This window comes from Lepidochelys kempii, chromosome 3 (assembly GCF_965140265.1).
Source record: "Lepidochelys kempii isolate rLepKem1 chromosome 3, rLepKem1.hap2, whole genome shotgun sequence".
NCBI classification, from domain to species: Eukaryota; Metazoa; Chordata; order Testudines; family Cheloniidae; genus Lepidochelys; species Lepidochelys kempii.
This window is the reverse complement of record NC_133258.1, coordinates 131,818,132-131,836,473: the sequence shown is the minus strand read 5'-3', so window position 1 is coordinate 131,836,473 and position 18,342 is coordinate 131,818,132. Positions and strand designations below refer to the sequence as shown.

At 38.0% G+C, this 18,342-nt stretch overlaps 1 protein-coding gene across 12 annotated transcripts in view; it reads right to left on the bottom strand.

The window, feature by feature from the left end:
- DISC1 (DISC1 scaffold protein) overlaps positions 1–18,342 on the bottom strand; it is a 382,434-nt gene that overhangs the window by 23,249 nt on the left and 340,843 nt on the right. For 2 of the 12 annotated variants that reach the window (XM_073338073.1, XM_073338072.1), the window contains 2 exons: positions 14,632–14,887; positions 7,567–7,608 (listed from right to left, as the gene is read on the bottom strand). In XM_073338073.1, coding sequence (XP_073194174.1) covers positions 7,567–7,608; positions 14,632–14,887 — 298 coding nt within the window. The other 10 variants (XR_012158151.1, XR_012158150.1, XR_012158148.1 and 7 more) reach the window with 10 other exon arrangements.

Below are 18,342 nucleotides of genomic sequence, written 5' to 3'. Positions count from 1 at the left end.
ATCCAGTACACAAACTGCTGCATATTTTCATTCCTTCCAGTCTGGCTTGTCCATTTACATCAAAGCTAAGAAACACAAACTACATGTATATTTATCTTCATTTTAGCACCCCGCTTATTTTTGTTAGCAAGCATGTCTTATAATAGTAATTTTGTTCTGATGCATTACTGCTTTCTCCTGTTGCAAAGAGCCAAATAAAACTATAAAGAGAAAATGAGCATTCAGAAAGGAATTATGAAGATGTCAAATTGGTTTGACAAGGAACTCTTGAGGTTTTTCTACCATTCCAAACAAAAACAGGCCTATGACAGTATTACTTTTGGCATACCGACAAAACCAACGTTTTGATACATCTTTGTATACTGTTCTCAAGTTCATGTGACAAAAGCACCCATTTACGTAATGCCAAATTCTCGCTGCTACTGAGTTAATTACACAGATGTACATCTGAAGTGAGATCAGAACATACAACATATACTTAGAGGAATGATGGGCTTGTGGTTAAGGCACTGGACTAGAACTTAGCAGAGCTGCGTTCTTTTTCTGGCTCTGCTACAGACTTCTTGTTTGACCTTGGGCAAGTCATAGACTCCTTCTGTGCCTCAGTTTCCCCATTATAAAATAGGGATAATAATGCTTTTGAGCTTCAGAGGGGTAGCCGTGTTAGTCTGGATCTGTAAAAGCGGCAGAGAATCCTGTGGCACCTTATAGACTAACAGACGTATTGGAGCATGAGCTTTCGTGGGTGAATACCCACTTCGTCGGATGCATGGAATGGAGATTTCCAGAGGCAGGTATAAATAGTGTCTTCTCTATTTAAATTGTAAACTCTTTGAAATAGGGACTGTCTTTTGTTATGTGTATGTACAGTGCCTAGCACAATGTGGGTCTTGTTTTTAGGGCCAGTAGGTGCTACTGTAATACAAATAATAAATAAGGGAAATAGAAGACTTGTAATTCGGCTGTTCAGATGACGAATGGACCAAAATATGGATGAGTCTGTGGACCAGTCTTCATATATTATTCTTGAGTGACTGCACTTTTACCTTGTTTCTAGGCAGAGCCATAGCACTGTTAATAACTGCTATTTTGGGGAAGGTTGGGAGAAGAGGAGCATCTGAGTATTGTCAAATGTTGCAAGATCAAATATTTGTGTAGGTTTTGAGCTTTTTCTTTTGCTAGCTGAGACCGTCTTGGTGCTCTAATTTATAATACTAACAATTACAACATTTATACAAATCCACTGATTCATCTCTTCAAAATGTTTTTGCCCAGGCTGCTTGAGCTTGCCAGTCCAGACCTATCCTTCAGTAACCATATGGAAATGCAGGTTGGCTGCCGACACAGACAGGGGCATGGCTGGGTAGCTACAATCTCTCTCCATGGTCAGTTCTAAGAGGGAGGGAGTTTTTTGTTTACGATTCTGTCAGTGTTGGGTAGGCATAGAGTCAAATCAGGCAGAACAGTTCCAGCTGGTGTCTCACTAGTAAAGCACCAGGTGCAGGATTTAGCCTATAAACAATTAATATGACATTGGTCAACTAACCCGCTCGGTATGTTAAGACAGCAGCCAAAGCAAAGCCTCAAAATATAAATAATTGGAAAAACTGGTTTAATGACTTTGTCTTTTTTTTTTGTAAGATAAAAAAGAGCATTGCGTATTCCAGTGTATGTACTTCATTTATAAGAGTTTATAAACTTTAATCTGGAAAACACCCCAAACGGTCTGCAGCAAGTACTTATTCGAAATATTTCTTGTTGTTGATTTGCACAATGAACAGTGTGTAACTAGGTGCTCTGTACCTCAGACTAATAGATAATTAGCTTAAAATGTGTTCCCCATCCAGTGCAATTTGGAAATAAAATATGAATGAGAAAAACGTTTAAAAGGGCCTTAAATCCAGTCCCTTATTGGAATTTAATTAGGGACTCGAGATTATGGGCACCAGTGAGATGACTGACTGAAATGTAGGCACAAAAGTACAAATTGGGCTCAGCAATGATAATTGCATAGTTTTATAATATAGAGAACCTGGAGGCCTCAGGTATAACTAAATCCCCAAAATTCCAATAGGCAACATGGCCCAATCACCGTCTCTACCCGCTGTGCCGCTGTGTGGTTGATTTTTTTTTTAAAGAAACATTCACACACAAGTTAAGAAAGGCACCAATTTTCCAAAAATAACGTGCGAGTTCATTTCCCATCATGCTGAATGCTAACCTTGTAGATAAACATCGTACTGCAAGGATGTCTACAGATCTTTTGTGCCACTGCTAAATTAAAATTTAGGCTCCTAAGTGAGATCTACTGCAAAGACTCAATTTCTGCTCTATCAGTAGATTCATATATAATTTAAAAAATATTTTGAAATAATAGTGTGCAGTTATTATGGATGCATTGATAGTAACTCCATTCTTAAGTCAAGTTTTGCACTTAAAGAAGGGAATCAACCTGTTTGTTACATGTGAATAATACAGCCCATCCTCCCCAAAATTACAGCACTTTCTCTGAGTATGGAATGAATTTTCTGAAAATTTACAAATAAATCAGATAACTGGATCCAGAATTACAATTAATTAATACTGAATCCCGTAATAAATTTAGCACCTAGTCCAGACCTATGACATCATAAGGGGAAAAAATGAAAAAAAAATCAAATACTTCTTTAAAATGAGTTTAATTTAATCTGGGTCCACAAATTCTAAAATGCCTTACTCTTAATCATATGACTACTGCATATGTCGGTAGTGGGTAATTACAACACCCCTAGAATATAGTTTACCCTAAACTACTGAAATGTGCTCTCAAGCTTAACTCCATCTTAATGTAATAATAATATTATCTGGGTATATTATCTATATATGGAAGAGAGCTGCTTCTTCTGTTAAAATAAACAATTCCCTCCCTAGTTTAGACAAGCAGTGTCACTGGATACCTCGTTAGTAGGTCATGAAAAATATACACCAAGGTCTTCACAAGATATGAGTATAAAGCAATGTATTGATTTTTTCAGGGATGGGGAGAGGAGAGGTCATACTGTAGATAGATAGTTTCAACTGTTGTTTAACACTGACGACAGAGTGCTGAGAACTGTCTTATATGGGGTGACACAAGTCACCAATGCTCTCAATAAAAGTGAGTATTCTACATTTTCTAAAACAAATTCACAATCCTCTACTTCTAAAAAAGGAGGTAACAGCTCAAAAATAGAGAGGGAACAGTGCCTGTCAGCATCTTTCATGCCTAGTATTGGCACCAGTAATACTTTACCCGATGCTCGAAGATATAGAGGCAGCAAAAACCCTGCCAGTGACATAGAAACTATTCCAACCGCTTCCTGATAGGAGATCTGCTCTGTGGATACTGCACAACAATATCTCAGAGAAGTAAATGGACTCTGCCTCAAGCTCAATGTACTAACACAAATCCTCCCGCTTGCTGGTTACACTAATGCTGCAAGCAAACCTAGCTCTGATAGCACCTTAAGACTTGTTTGGTTATTGTATGCACTGAATGTTACTGCTAGGAGACATTAATACAGTCTGAGAGAGATGAAATTATTGTATGGATTTTTGTGCATGCAGAGGGTGTAATTTTTGAAGGGGTTTATTTTTGTAGCTCCTAAAGCAGACAGAAATAGGTACAAAATGCACTTGATTGTTGTAAGATATATTTGTGGCGGTGGTGGGAAGATTTCCTCAGCTTTCTAATGCAAAGAGGACTTATTCACCTCTCCTCCCCTTTTCAGCTGTCGGTATACAACAGACATTGCTGCACCTGCATTAGCGTACCAGCACACTGGGCTATAATAGGAGATCAGAATGTGGATCATCATATTTTCTTAAAAGACATTTTAATCCCTACTTCCAACTGGCAGACAGTATACAGTACCACTTAGCTATAAATATATGTTTGGTCAACTTCTCCAGTGCAGACACCATCCTCCCTCTCTGAATTCTAATTCAACAGTTTGTATATAGGAATTAGTGAAGTTAACACACTTTTTTTTGTCACTGTTGTTTTCACCACAAAGTTCCTCTTCACTCCAGTCTCAGATACATCCCCCAAACTGGCTCCTCCTATATCGTGACACAGTAACAGTAAGCAAGCTGTCTAGTCTTCAAATTAATCAAATTGTGCCCCTCATAAAACTTTCAGCATAAAAAGCCTTAGAACTATTGCTACAGCATAACCGGTGAGACATTTTCCGCCTGGCTTGAATTAGACCTGATATTTCGTTTACGCCCATTAAAAACCGTTTGAAGTAATTTAAAATACAAGATGGGGTTTCTGCTTTCAGACAGACATTTCACAATACCACTTTTTTTTTTTTTTTAGAACATTCAGGCTTCATTTTCAGAAGTGCTGATTTCCCACCACTCCGAATGAAATTAATCAGAGCTGTGGGTACTCAGCACCTCTGAAGAATCAGACCCATGTATGTTGAAAAGTACAAGTACACATGAACACTTGACTATATGCCTAAACCACATGTAGGTGTAATCTCATACCATACTCAGACAGTGAGTTATCTAGTCACACAATGGTCAAACCACACAAGGAGAAAACATTTCTCCAAGTTCTGCATCACTTAATGTGGGGGTCACTGTAGAACAGGGGGTGGCACTGACTACTGAGAACAGGTCCAAACTCTCTCTGTGCATAATGTACAACACCCAGGATAATATGGGTGCAGAGCAAGCATCAATGTGCAAAACTGCATGCATCTATTCAAGAAACCACCACAGCTGCACTAACCAGTCTCAGGATCTGTGAGTGACATGACTATTACAATCTACTGGACAGAAGCAGCAGTGGTTCACCATCCATAATGGTTTGTAAAGCTATCATCCTATTACTGGCAACGAGTGACCATCCAGCTACTGCCACCAGACAAGCTGTGCCCCAATACTGACTACTGCCTTGCAGTTCTGTTCCAGAGATACCACATCATGGGAAGCTCTGGCTGACCCTCTGTGTGCCACCTTTGGGTTTTGTGACTTAATTTGGATGCGCAGACCAAGATGAACGGTATGGGACTGTACTTCTCTGTTTTTGTATGTCACAGCCTGAGTATGTTTTGTGTGACTGTGGACACAAGAGGTGATCACTGCTTGTGCATCTCACCCTCCAAACATCTCACCCTCTGTCAGAGCTCTCTGCATGTCTGAGTGACAGCGATTGGCATGTTTGAGCACACTGGTGAGAGGAGAGGGGCTACGTGAAACATAACACAAGCAAACTCCAAAACATAACTAGGAACACAGCAAGCCATGGCTTATCAGACATGCTTTAATTCTTGCCATCTCATCAACCTTCTGCCAAGAAGGAAGCTGCCGCATGGGCATGTGGGGGTGTTCAGGAGCAGCTTCAACACGACAACATGCATCAGAGCAGCTTCTTATGTGCAGCGACCCAAGTACTAAGGTTCCCACTCAGGTTCTTTGCAATTATGTGACACCTCACTACCACCTCTCACATTTCCTCAGCTCAGTCTGATCTATCTTCCCACCTCCTCTGCAGTGGTACAGAATACTGGATGTTGTGGCACATGGGTATGTTAATTACTGCCAAAATCATGCTGCAACCCTGACCATTCTGTCCCCTCATGTTTCCTGTATTACAGTTGCTGAAGAATGTTCTTGGAAGAGCATCCACACTGGTCTATATTTTTTTGCTGTCCTCCAGTGTTCAGTCGCACAGACACCTTGCCACGTGCTGTGTGAGAACACGTTCCCATCTCTTCTCTGTATTCCCTCTGTCTGAATGATACAATCTCTCTGGGCTGGGCAGGCTTCTGAATATGCAAGTGAACTACTACTACTGCACTGGCTTCATTTAATGTACCTGGGATAATTCCAGTTCCTGTTGTGAGATGTTCCTGTGGGTAATGTCATCTACTGGCTTGCAAGTGATAATCTGCATTGGGCCAGAACTGTTCATAGAAATTGCTTTCTGGTGTGCACATCCATTTGTGTAAGGAGTCAGCATAGCTGGATATGATTTGCAGGTGGCTCACAGTGTAAGTAATTCCTTTTTCTAACTCTGTCTAGTCACCATGATCCAGCAACTGCCCTGCAGCTTTCTGTATCACTGCTGTGTATTAGTCTGCTGGAGGTGTTTACATTCTGTGTCTCAGGCCATATGCTGCCTGTACTATCTTGTAAAAACTCTGCTATCTTGGCAGCTGCCTGTGGCTGATGACTGGACACTGTCCATGTGCCATTGTTGTCATTCTTTTCTGACAACAGGTGTTTTCTCTGTCTTGGTGTCTGTAGGATTCTGTACTCCTTTTGTGTGTCAACACTGTTCAGAGGCCTATGCATGGCTTTGTCATGATTCACAGCTGAGGCCAATGGCATGAGAGGCAATTTCCATCATCTTGAACTAATTTTTTGCTTAGATAACCTTCACCCACAAAAGCTTCTTCCTGCACATGATGTCATCATGCACAGCTGAACTTTCTCTGGCCTGTGTAGTCTCATTTGGGCGTGATCTCACAGTCTGGCTGTCCACAAAGACAGTAATTTTAGTTCATCTCTTGAGGTAGGGTATCTTGTCTGGATTTTTCCAGCTTCTATGCAGCCTTTGGATTTACTGGTGGTAATACAGAGTAGTGGCTTATCCAGATGGCTACCCCATATTGCAACCCAGTAACAGTTCATTTTTGAATTTGCATAGCTGGACAGCAGGGGAGTATATATATACTATGGGATGTGAAATAAGGTTTACTTCCTGTGTAATTAATTTGCTTGCTGTAAGTGGTGCATGTCAACTAAACTTTCTCAATATGCAAGCTTCAGCCCACGGTATCCCAGTGTGGAATTGGGCCACTGTGAATTTATACTACTCCCAAGGGCAATATAAATGTAACTACAGATTTATTATCTGACCACTCAGTTTATAGCAAAAAGAGGCTGTCCCCCCATTTATTTTTGACAGGAAATGCATCTCAATCTACTTCATTATTTTAGACTTTGCTCAAAGATACAAACTGTAAGATCTGACATCTTTATTTACAAAATGATTGCAAAACAAGATACCAAAAAGATGACAAACATCCAGGATAACATTTATATTGAAGATCAAAACTCCAAACATTTATATACTTCTGAAAGGAAAAATAATTTGTTCAAAGGGATTCAAATAGAATAAAAAAGTATGGTACAGGTAGACGAGGAAACAAGCATTATGATTTTGCTCCATGGTAAAATATCATTATTGTCATACACTAGAGTAAACTAATTATCGCTAGCTGTCTATTTCTCTGGTGCATTAATACTATTTCTTACATCTGTGTTAAAACCACTGCCTTAAGCTTCTGCGGAAGTCACTAGCGGTTTTCCCATTACCTTCAATGGCAGAAAGCTTGGTCCCTTAATTTTGGTCTTGGCCTTGCTTTCCTAAATATTTTTAAATATTAAATATTTTCCTAAATATCAGCCCCCTATTCTGCAATTTTCACCCAAAGGTAATGTCTAAAAAAGGATGTATCTGTTTTAAAGGAATCCCGAGGAAGTTAGCAATTTCCCCCCACCCCCTTATATTGTCTAGAAAGCACTTACCTCATACAAATCATCTGTACCAAATGAAATATCCTCCACAACCTGTTAGGGATATGTCAGAAGATAAACATAATACATTATGTATAAACATGAAGATTTTAATGTAATTGTTTATCAGCAGTATAGCATAGTAAAAATTACACAGGTTGAACTCTCACATTGTTTTGTAGCATAAGTATAAAGAAAGAGTATAGAAGTCAATAAAGGAGAAACCTCAAAGCTAATTTCCACGGAGCTTATTATGGAACGGCAGCCAGGCCATATTTAAGGCTACAGTTTCTGTTATAAATAATCTTGATTTTTACTGCCCCCCGCCCTCAAATCTACAAACAAATGAATAGCATCCTCAAAACTACTAGATGAGATCTGGGGTTGGAGTGGAATCTTCTATGAAGTTTGTAAAGAACAGTAGAAGTTCAAGAAGTCTATGTGGAAAGCAAAACTCTTTTTAGCCACGCCAACAAAAATCTGAAAGAATGAGAGAGGTGAAATGTAGATTATTAGATTTATTTGGTCAATATATTGTACAACGGACCAACGATTATCTGATTAAACTCTAATTTATAAATTAAGTTTGTAGGCCCCAATCATCTATGTGACACTGCACAAGTACATCCTTGTGCCAGTGCAGAGTCCCACTGATGTCCCACACAGACACCATGGTCCTCCCACACAGATTCTTTTACAGGCATGGAAGACTTCCCTGAACTGATCCATAAGGCTACTATTCTCTCCTTCTTCAAAACCTTTCTCAAGGCACATTTCTACTACGATACAAGAAATTAGAAAATATTTAAATGGCTAGGCTGAGGGGTAGTTGGGGAAGTCATGAAACTGTAAAATTATATATTAGTATCCCACATACACACACACTATTTGTAGCCCTCACATGAATAGAGCTAAGGTTAGTGTTTTGACAAAGCAATACACAGTATCAGAGACCTGTACATAGGAAACAAATGATGAACATTTTCAGAACTCCACCTCTACAAAGAAGGGAACTCTGCAAAGACATTAACTCTGTCTTCAGTTTTTGTTTGTTGGGGTGTTGGTTAGTGCATTTTTTGGTTTTTACTGTTTCATGTTCTTGGAAGGATTAAAGTTTATGTGTTACAGATGACTTCATTAAAAAGCTAGCTTTTACCCAGAGATACCAAACAGTGGTTTCTGACACTCCTCAGTATTTCCTTATGGTTAGAATGAGCGGAGGAATCTTAGGCATTGCTGTGTAGTAAATGTGGGTACATGCTGGCTGTACAATGATGACCTGACCACTGTATACAAGCTTGTTGTTACAGAATCCCTTTGCAGGTTGGATTAAGGCTATAGAAAACATACTCAAACACTGACCTTCACTGATGCTCAATGTTGACATTTAAGATAGATAAATTTAAAGTCTCCAAATGATTTTTGAATCTCTACAAATACAATATTTAATTAAACTAATATGAAAGTACATTTTGTTTAGATTTCTACAAGTGTTGCCCTTTATATCTGGCACATTTACTTCCTGGATCTGAGGGTACTTTAATCTATGGTAATGTGTTGCATCCCACTGACAAAGGCTTTATTGCTGACTGTTCTCACCAAATTCTGACAAACACTATATCACATACAGTTTTGACTTAATTTTTAATGTTTGTCATTTAAAAAGTATACTGTTGTCATTTCTTTTTAGTGAGAGTCCATTTCAATATCACAGAGTATTAATATCTCAAACATAGCTAATCAAACAAAATGCTGTGTAATTATATAGCACCTTTTCAACAAGGATCTGAAAGCGCTTTACAAATCTTCTTTACAGATGGGAAAACTGAGGTACAGAGAGGAAAGGTGACTTGCTCAAGATCAAGCAAATTAATAGCACAGCTGGAAGAGAACCTGGCAACCTGCTCTCTACTCTAACAACACACACACTGTTTCAAGCATTGAGATGGAATTATACACGTTACAAATGACTGATGTGGTAGTTACCAAACATGTTGGCTTACCAAAGGTAATACTACTGCAGTTTGTTTTTTTACCTTGGAACTTTAATCACCTGAATTCGCTTGAAATCTAGTAGGTGTTTCCTTCCTTCATAAGGTTAAAGAGGGAACACTGCACAGCATGCCAGAAGAAGAAGAAAAAAAGGACAGGTCAGGAAATGAAACGTGAAGGTTCATGGGTATTCATGATCATAGCGATACCAGATGTTAGGGAGGTTTTAACACACACAAATCTACACAGATATTAGTTATCAGCAGTGCCTCTGATGTTGCTTACAAGGAAAATATCAACAAACAAAAGCCAAAGCAAGGACACACAAGGAGAGATGCAATGTGCAGATGTCATATATCTTGAGAAATGAAGTGTTATTGTATATAAGGCTGGGTAAAATCCTGGTATAATTCAGAAATTACCCAGAAACAAACTATGAAAAAAATTCCAACCTCCTCCACTTCTAAGTAACCAGAGTAAAAATACTTTGAGTCAATTTAGAGCTACAGAAAATTTTAAGGAACAAATCTAGAACCCACTGGGACCATGGCAGAATCACACCCAATTGCTATGATTCCAGTTTGGTTCCTTCAGACTAAAGGTTGTTCTTTACTTAATGCCATGTTGTTCTTACTTAATTCCAGCAAGTTAGTTTTGGTTCCTGATAGAAGAATCATACCTGAAGTTGTCAGAATCTATCTTTACTCCGTCTGGTGCAAGAGTACTTTGGCTTCGTTCAGACTGAGTAGTGTTGTTTTGGGGCTTGCTCCAACAAGTTAAAGAAGACTGATCTGACCAGCTATTGGTAGTTCCAGTGGGGTGCCATTTATTCTCAGGTGTTTCTGGCTGTTCCCATTTGATTTAGTTCTGGCAAAAACCAGTAAAGGTGCTTCTACCAGCAGGGTTGTCATGGGTTGTAGATGTTTTCCCAGCTCTACAGTTGGTTTTTCAGGGGAAGTTTGTTAGATATGGTTATTCTGTGGTGCCGCAGGTAGTTTCAAGAGTGCTTTGGCAATTTTCAGGGAGTTTATTGTTCCATTAAACACAGTATATTTAATTCTGAGTTCTACATAAGCAGGTTAAAAAGAGAATAGTATTTGTGAGGATCACTGAGTCTTCAGTGTAAGTACAACTATAAAATATATTCCAACTGCTTAAGAAATACAGGGATAAGGCTGTCAGATAATAAACTTATGATCACGCAGGAAAGTAAGATATCTGGAACTTTCAAAGTATGCAAAGCCTGAACAATCATGACTGAACATGTGATATTCTGTGACCTACTGAGGATATATATTATTTTTTTAAATAGTAAAATAAGCAAGTCTCTTTTATCAAGGAGCAAATCCAACAGGATCTTGAATGAGTGGCTGTTCCCCTTCTCCTGTTTCAAACCCCTTTTGCATAATAATAGTCAAGTTTTTAATGAAACCTGTGAGCAAAAGTTAATTGTATGTGAGGAAATTGTATTTATAATACATTGCCATGAACCCAGGATCCAGTTTACAATAATGTTTTGTCAGAGGTAGCAAGATAAATGACTCGAAGTGAAAGTGTATGAACTAGTAATTGTAATACTGACAAATGAACCACTAGAATCCAGCCTTCAACCCCTCATAACATTTCAGTATAAAGTGAATCAAGTGCCAGGCTGCCAGTCTATGTGAAGTGTGTGTGTGCATATGTATTATTATATCCTCTCTGACATTGTTTTGAAGATAACAATTCTGCAAGCTACAAAACAAATGATGCCTCTTTTCCTCTTTTTTGGAAAGGAGTTAATATTCTTCAAAGGATACCACTCCTCTTTTGATACCCCATACCCTAGAACAGAGATAAGATCATTAAAGGGGGTCACCCCCATAAAAATGAGCTCAATATTATCAAGATATCTTAGAAGGACTCTATAAGGACTCAAAGAATACCATCAAATAATTTGGTAAATGTACATTCTTCCTTAAGTGAGTGTCTATAATCTCCATCCCTTGTCAGATGATAAATTATCATGTGGTTAATTACTAATGATCATCATTAAGCTTTTCCCTAAGAGATACCTTAAAACCCTTTCAGTGGTCAAATGAAAGAGTAACTAAAAAGCATACAACCTATTTTGCCATAGACAGAGCTATTTTTAAACGACCATAAAAGTTCCACAGGTATGCATCATGACAGAGTTTAAATGCCGGAAAAGAGATGCCAGACCTCTTGAGTAAGTGCATTTACAGATCAGAGGACTTGCTTCCTTCTTTCACCCAATTTCTCTTTCTCAACAAGTAAAAAAAAATTATTGCCATGGCTACAGAAAGGTGTAATGTATTTATTAAATATTCCACCCCATAACTGGCTGTTAGAAGCCGTTTGTGAAAGATACACTCCAGGCCTTCTCTCACTAGACATACACTGCCCAACATTCCTGTTCAGATGCTACTAGCCTGTTCTGCTACTGTCTACACCACAATACCAATGATGAAAATTTTTGTACAGATTTTATGCTCGACAAAAACAAACAAAATCTTGAAAATGTAATGTCAAACTAAGGGCATAAGTAGATATGTCTTATTTAAAGGAGCCATATGGGGTCAGATCTTAAGATCTTCAAAACTGAATAAAGGGCAAAGAAACACAGGAATCTGGTAAGCTAAGGTAGTAGAACTGAAGCTGAAGCAGCTCTGGAATTGAATTTCCCATGCCATTGTAAGCAGTTTCATTTGTCTCAAATGTGTAAGTTGGCCTGATTTTTCTAAAATGAAATGAAGCACCTAATCACTTGGTCAATGTAGTATTGAGGCAGTATTGAGAAACTAAACAACTTTCTCTGGGGAGCAATTGAGAAAATCATGGTAAAATTTGTTTTCAGTCCTGTAGTAGCTGTGTTGGTCCCAGGATATTACAGATTATTGTAAGGAGCCAAAAGAAAGAAAGCCATGAAAAACACCTTCAAAACATGAGTCTGGGAACTTAAGTTCATAACTCTGCTAGACACCAAAAACCATGGACTGAATAAAGACATTGGATTTATAGTTCATTACAACAATCTGTAACCCACTAACCCTCCTTTGTCATACAACTGTAGAGGTGTAAACTATCCACTTCACCTTGAATGGACTCTTGCAACCTGTGTTAACTCCTTATCTGTTCCACCTTGTATTTAGCTGTGATATTCTGAGTACTCTTCTGAGAAGAGCTCTGTGTAAGCGCGACAGTTTGTCTCTTTCACCAGCAAAAGTTGGTCCAATAAAATAAATTACCTCACCCATCTTATCTCTCTAATATCCTGGGACCAACACAGCTACCACAACACTGCAAACAACTATGGAAGATATCAAATTTTACTGTCTGAAATGGAAGTTCCACAACTTGAAGAAAAAGGAAACCAAACTTAACAGCGTCCTCTACTTCCTGAGCAAATTCAAGAGGACTCCCAGAGGACTAACCATCTATAAATCTCTGACCACTTAACTACATACAACTCTAAATATGCTAAAGAGCTCTGCAGAAGGACTTCAGAAAAACTGGGGAACCATCTCCAGCACCTCACATATTCCAGAAGGGATGCCCCTCAAACAAGACATCATCACATGCTCCCATACTCTGAAAAGAAAAAAAACCAGGAAACCTACCTGGAGATCATGCAAGAAAGCCAAAACAACTATAACCCAACCCCCACCCCATCCAACACAAAAACAAAAAATGGAAATAACTACAACAAATTCACAACCCACAGAATACTTCCAGGAGAAACCATGACACCAGGACCCACCACCTGGATACTAGGCGACACCCCAACATCATCAACTTATCAAGGCTACCCCTTACCAGAGCTGAATTATCTACTTTCCAAGAGACTGAACTTCTGCCCCACCACAGAACTTGATGCCCTACTAACATATGAGAACTAGAAGAATTATTTCACTGATTCTGCCTCAAAGAAGTCTTTCACAACAAATACAATATTGCTCACAGTATTGTCCCCAGTGATGGTCATAAGAAAAAGGAATCATCAATCCCAAACCTCCCCAGATTCTCAGTTGCACTTTTGGAAGAAGAGTCAAGCTTTACCCAAGCAACAGAATTGCTGGCATTATCTTTGCAGATTCACCAAGAACAGCAGATAAAATTAAATGACAGCTGGCCATTTAGGATGAAAATGCCCTCTGTGTTACCACTTGTCCAGCTATGTAAAATGTTTTATTTTTCAAAAGGTTGAAAATACCATTCACAGCCTGATTCAGAATAGAATTTTACTAGATCAGAGGGGAATTTACAGTAGGGTAATGGCCTGCCTTCTGCTAAATCCCAGTCAATACAAATGCACAATTAAACATCAATTTTCTATGTGGTGCAGAGTTCAGTGGCTGTTAACACTAAGTGCTCCTAAGCACCCATTTAATTTTTGTCAACAAAATTCTAAAGAAATAAAAACAATGCATATCATAGGGTGGTTGGTTTTTTTTTTTCACATTACATGGTGTTGGATGGTATGACTCCTTAGCAGCTTGCTTATCCTTGCAGTGCTGTTAAATGATTACTGGGTAGTTGTAAATATTTAAGACAGAAATTCCAAAGCAAACCACAAAACTTAAAAGAAATATGTCAAGCCCTTTAAGCCTCCTCATTTTTTCCTTTTTAATATTTGATGCAAACTGGAAGTCTGCCAGCATCTGAACTGGAAAGACTTAGCCCATTCCACTGACATTAGGGACCCTGCTTCTCCTCTCCCTCATGCAGATGTAAATCAGGAATAAAAAGTCAATGGAGTCACACTAGCATGAAACTGATGTAAGTGAAAGGAGACATGGTTGATAATTTGTGTTAAATCCATAAAGAATCTTATGAGAATATTTTCTCCCAAAAATCGATGTACATTACATATTCTTTCTTTCTTTCTTTCTTTCTTAATTTTAAAAAGATTGATGGTGAAAGGAAAAAGGATTGAGAGAGTTTTCATAAAGCTATTTTATTTTTGTCCTTATTTGAGGCCAAATCTAAAATTAATTCTTAATCTGCTTTGCTGACCCTTAACCCTCCCTCTCAAAATGAAAAACAATGACATCATTCAACAATTTGCAGAAAACTCCTAGATACCTCTTTGAGTTCACAGCATTTGGTTTGAGCAATGGGGCATGGAACAGCGCCCCGCTCTGTGCCTTTTGGAAAGTGGCTTTCTTTTCCTCTCTCTGTGTCCAAACAGTGATCAGTAGCAGCATCCATCTCATCTGTTCGGCCCTCTTCTCCCTCTGAAACACAGCAACCAGCTTCTTTCAGCTGAAACCCTTGGATCAACAGCTGACAGGCCTCCAAGTCAGCTTCCCACACTCTTTCGAGCAGCTGGTTCCCACAGCTGAAATAAAAGCCAAAGGAAAATAAAAATTCGTTTCAGGGAAAATAATTCCTATCACATAACTTTTTTTTAACCCTAACCAAAAGGGCAGGTCAATGCTCTCATAAAGAGCTCAGCACTTTTTAAAATGGTAATGAGTTATTTCAAGCTGAGAAGCAGTAGAGGGATTTATCTACTGCAAAGTGGATGTCAAGAAAAATCTGTTGATAAGATGCTATTACCTTCTGTGGTGTGTACAGGAGGTAGCTTAGACCCCATTCTAATTTTACTGAAGTCAATAGAAGTTTTGTCATTGACCTCAATGGGAGCAGGATCAGAGCCCTATTCATTCCCAGAGGCTGTATATCTGTACTGTAAAAAAGTACTCACACAATCTTCCTCAAATTGTTCTGAGAGAGAATGTTATCCCTTCAACTAAAATATTATTTGCTGCATTAAATATGTTGGTCAAATTATACTTTTAAGAAAATGTATGTAACTTTTCAGATTCTTGCTAGAGTGAAACTTAGACAAAAATCTAAAGCATCAGTCAATCCATTTTTATTAATTAAATTAGGGCTGTTTTTATTCTCCCTCAGCCTTCTACCTTTTTTGTCTATTTTCCACAACCTTACTTTGTGGTATTGTACTGTTCTCTTTTTTCCAGCTGAAGAATGAGTTGAAAGGAGGTTTATGTTTAGAATTTCTTCATATTTTGCACGTCTGTAACTTCTTTCAGTCGAAGATCTTTAAGTGCTTTATGAGTAGTATCCTGAAAACCCTTCACGTACAGTTCTTCAGTTGATGTCAATGAGAATTCCATGCATGGAAGGTTTTGCAGGATCAGGTATTTAAACTACTCAGTACCCTCATGACACACAGGCATATATTATCTTCATTTTGCAAGTGCTGAATCCGAAACACAGAAAGGTTAAATTATTTGCTGAAGTACAGTGAAGTGAGTCAGTGGCAGAGAAGGGAATAGAACCCACAAGTCTTGCCTCCCATTTCAGTGCTCTAATGTCTAGATTTTATCTTAACATCTAATAACTGCAGCATTTTCTATCAGTCCTTCAGATCTATCAGTTGTGATGCAATTAAATAATAAGTTAAATTAAAAAACCCAAAATTTTATTCCAACTTTCTTGACTAAATCAGATATTAGTTTACCACAGATACTTAAGATTTTTACTCTGAACAGAGAATAAATTAATTGTAGTTAGTAATAAAATGCTTATTTGAGTGACAACTTCTTACTTTGAACAACAGTATTTTTTACTGCACAAATAAAACTTACCGACACAAACTTGAAGTCAGAGCACAAGTGTGAATAACTGGGAGTCAGAAACTGAGCCACTGGATTAGTTCTTACAGTTTGTATGGATGCATACTTATTTAAGGTGGAATGTTACATGAGGTCTTCAACTTGCTGCCTGAACCCCAAGGGGTTCCAAGCAATGCTAATTAGAAGGGGGGGGAGATATTCAACACATGCCCCAGGAGAATTCTATGTTACCTCCAGTCAACACTCCACCTAGCAAGTAAAATAAAATAAAATAAACCCTACTACTTTCTGTACTAGGATGGTGCTAGTCAGTCATAGCATAATGGCTACATAGTTAAAAACTTTCCCTGTAGGTATACCTCTGACAAGTTTCTTGCCTCTTATAAAAAGTTTGTCAGCACCAATCTACTGTATTTTATGACATATTGACTTTAGACAACTCGAGACTTGACTTGGAACTTCCAACAGGTAGCCCACTTTGATTGGCCAACTTAATAGAAGATTCCATCAATACAATTAGGATAAAATAATAGCTTTTGGTGTATTTCAAGTACATTTTTATGTTGCCACTATATTAGTAAAATTCTGGTACTTCCTGATGTATCCTGAACTAGGTTATCAAATATGTATGTTAATAGACTCTATGTTACTGAACTTTTCAACTGAAAGCAGTAAATGCAGAGATGCTTTTGATGTCCTGAGTCTATTTAATTCTTCGGGCTATCCTTCCATAATTTTTTATTTCAAAATTACTGAAAGTTTAGGGGCATTTTTAAAGCAAATATTTTGAAAATTGCAAACATAAAACCACATGCCAAATACATTAAAAATTGTTTATGTGGTATAATTTTTTGAATATTTCAACATTTTAGATATATAATTAAATGTAATTGAATTACGGTGTTTGGCTTATTCATATTAAATCCACTTTGTAAATGCTTAAATTCATGGATGTTTGTAGTCCTAGTGAAGTGGATGGGACTACTCCTCTTCTTAAAATTAAGCACAGTGTAACTCTGTAGGATTGGACCTAAATTTTGGACAGGTCAAGATTAGGTCACACTTTATATTGAAGTTATATTTATAAATATATTATGCAATATTAATAATTGACTAATAAATGTTATGTATGTACGTTACAGACATAACAGTATGTGTTAAGTACATCAATCAAAGGTATTACAAAAAACCTATTGATTTGTTGGACTCCATAACAATCTTTAAGAACTGATTAAATATTTTTTATAACATATAAAAATCACTTACTGATCCTTTATAAGCTATTTATAAGTGTACTCTTTGTATAAAAAAGCATGACCCAAGAGATATATATATATATATATATATATATATATATATAGGGGAATTTGTCCACTGAGGATTCTTTCCATCTTCTGTTAAGTTTACAGGCTATTTCTCCCCTCAGTCTTTGTGCAAGATTCCCAGTCATGTCAACAGGAGCTCTGCATGTGTCTCATCAGCAGAATATTGCTCTAAAACTATTTAGAGTGTTAGCTGGAAGTCCAGGAAAATAGGTTTCCTACTAAGAGTGCTACAGACACACAAAAGTCATCTTTAGCTCTTGTACACTTTAGCCGAAATGAAAACATATGCCCATGTGTCAGGGTTCCTTCCCCACTCTGAACTCTAGGCTACAGATGTGGGGACCTGCATGAAAGACCCCCTAAGCTTGTTCTTACCAGCTTAAGTTAAAAACTTCCCCAAGGTACAAACTTTGCCTTGGCCTTGAACAGTATGCTGCGACCACCAAGTGTTTTAAACAAAGAACAGGGAAAGAGCCCACTTGGAGACGTCGCCCCCCCAAAATATCCCCCAAGCCCTACACCCCCTTTCCTGGGGAGGCTTGAGAATAATATCCTAACCAATTGGTTACAAAATCATCAAAGACCCAAACCCCTGGATCTTGGAACAATGGAAAAATCAGTCAGGTTCTTAAAAGAAGGATTTTATTAAAAAAAAAGAAAGGTAAAAATCATCTCTGTAAAATCAGGATGGAAAATACTTTACAGGGTATTCAAGAGTCAAAACACAGAGGATCCCCCTCTGGGCAAAACCTTAAAGTTACAGAAAACAGAAATAAACTCCCTCTTAACACAGGGAAAAATCACATAAAACAAAAGATAAACTAATCCGCCTTGCCTGGCTTACCTATACTGGTTGCAATATTGGA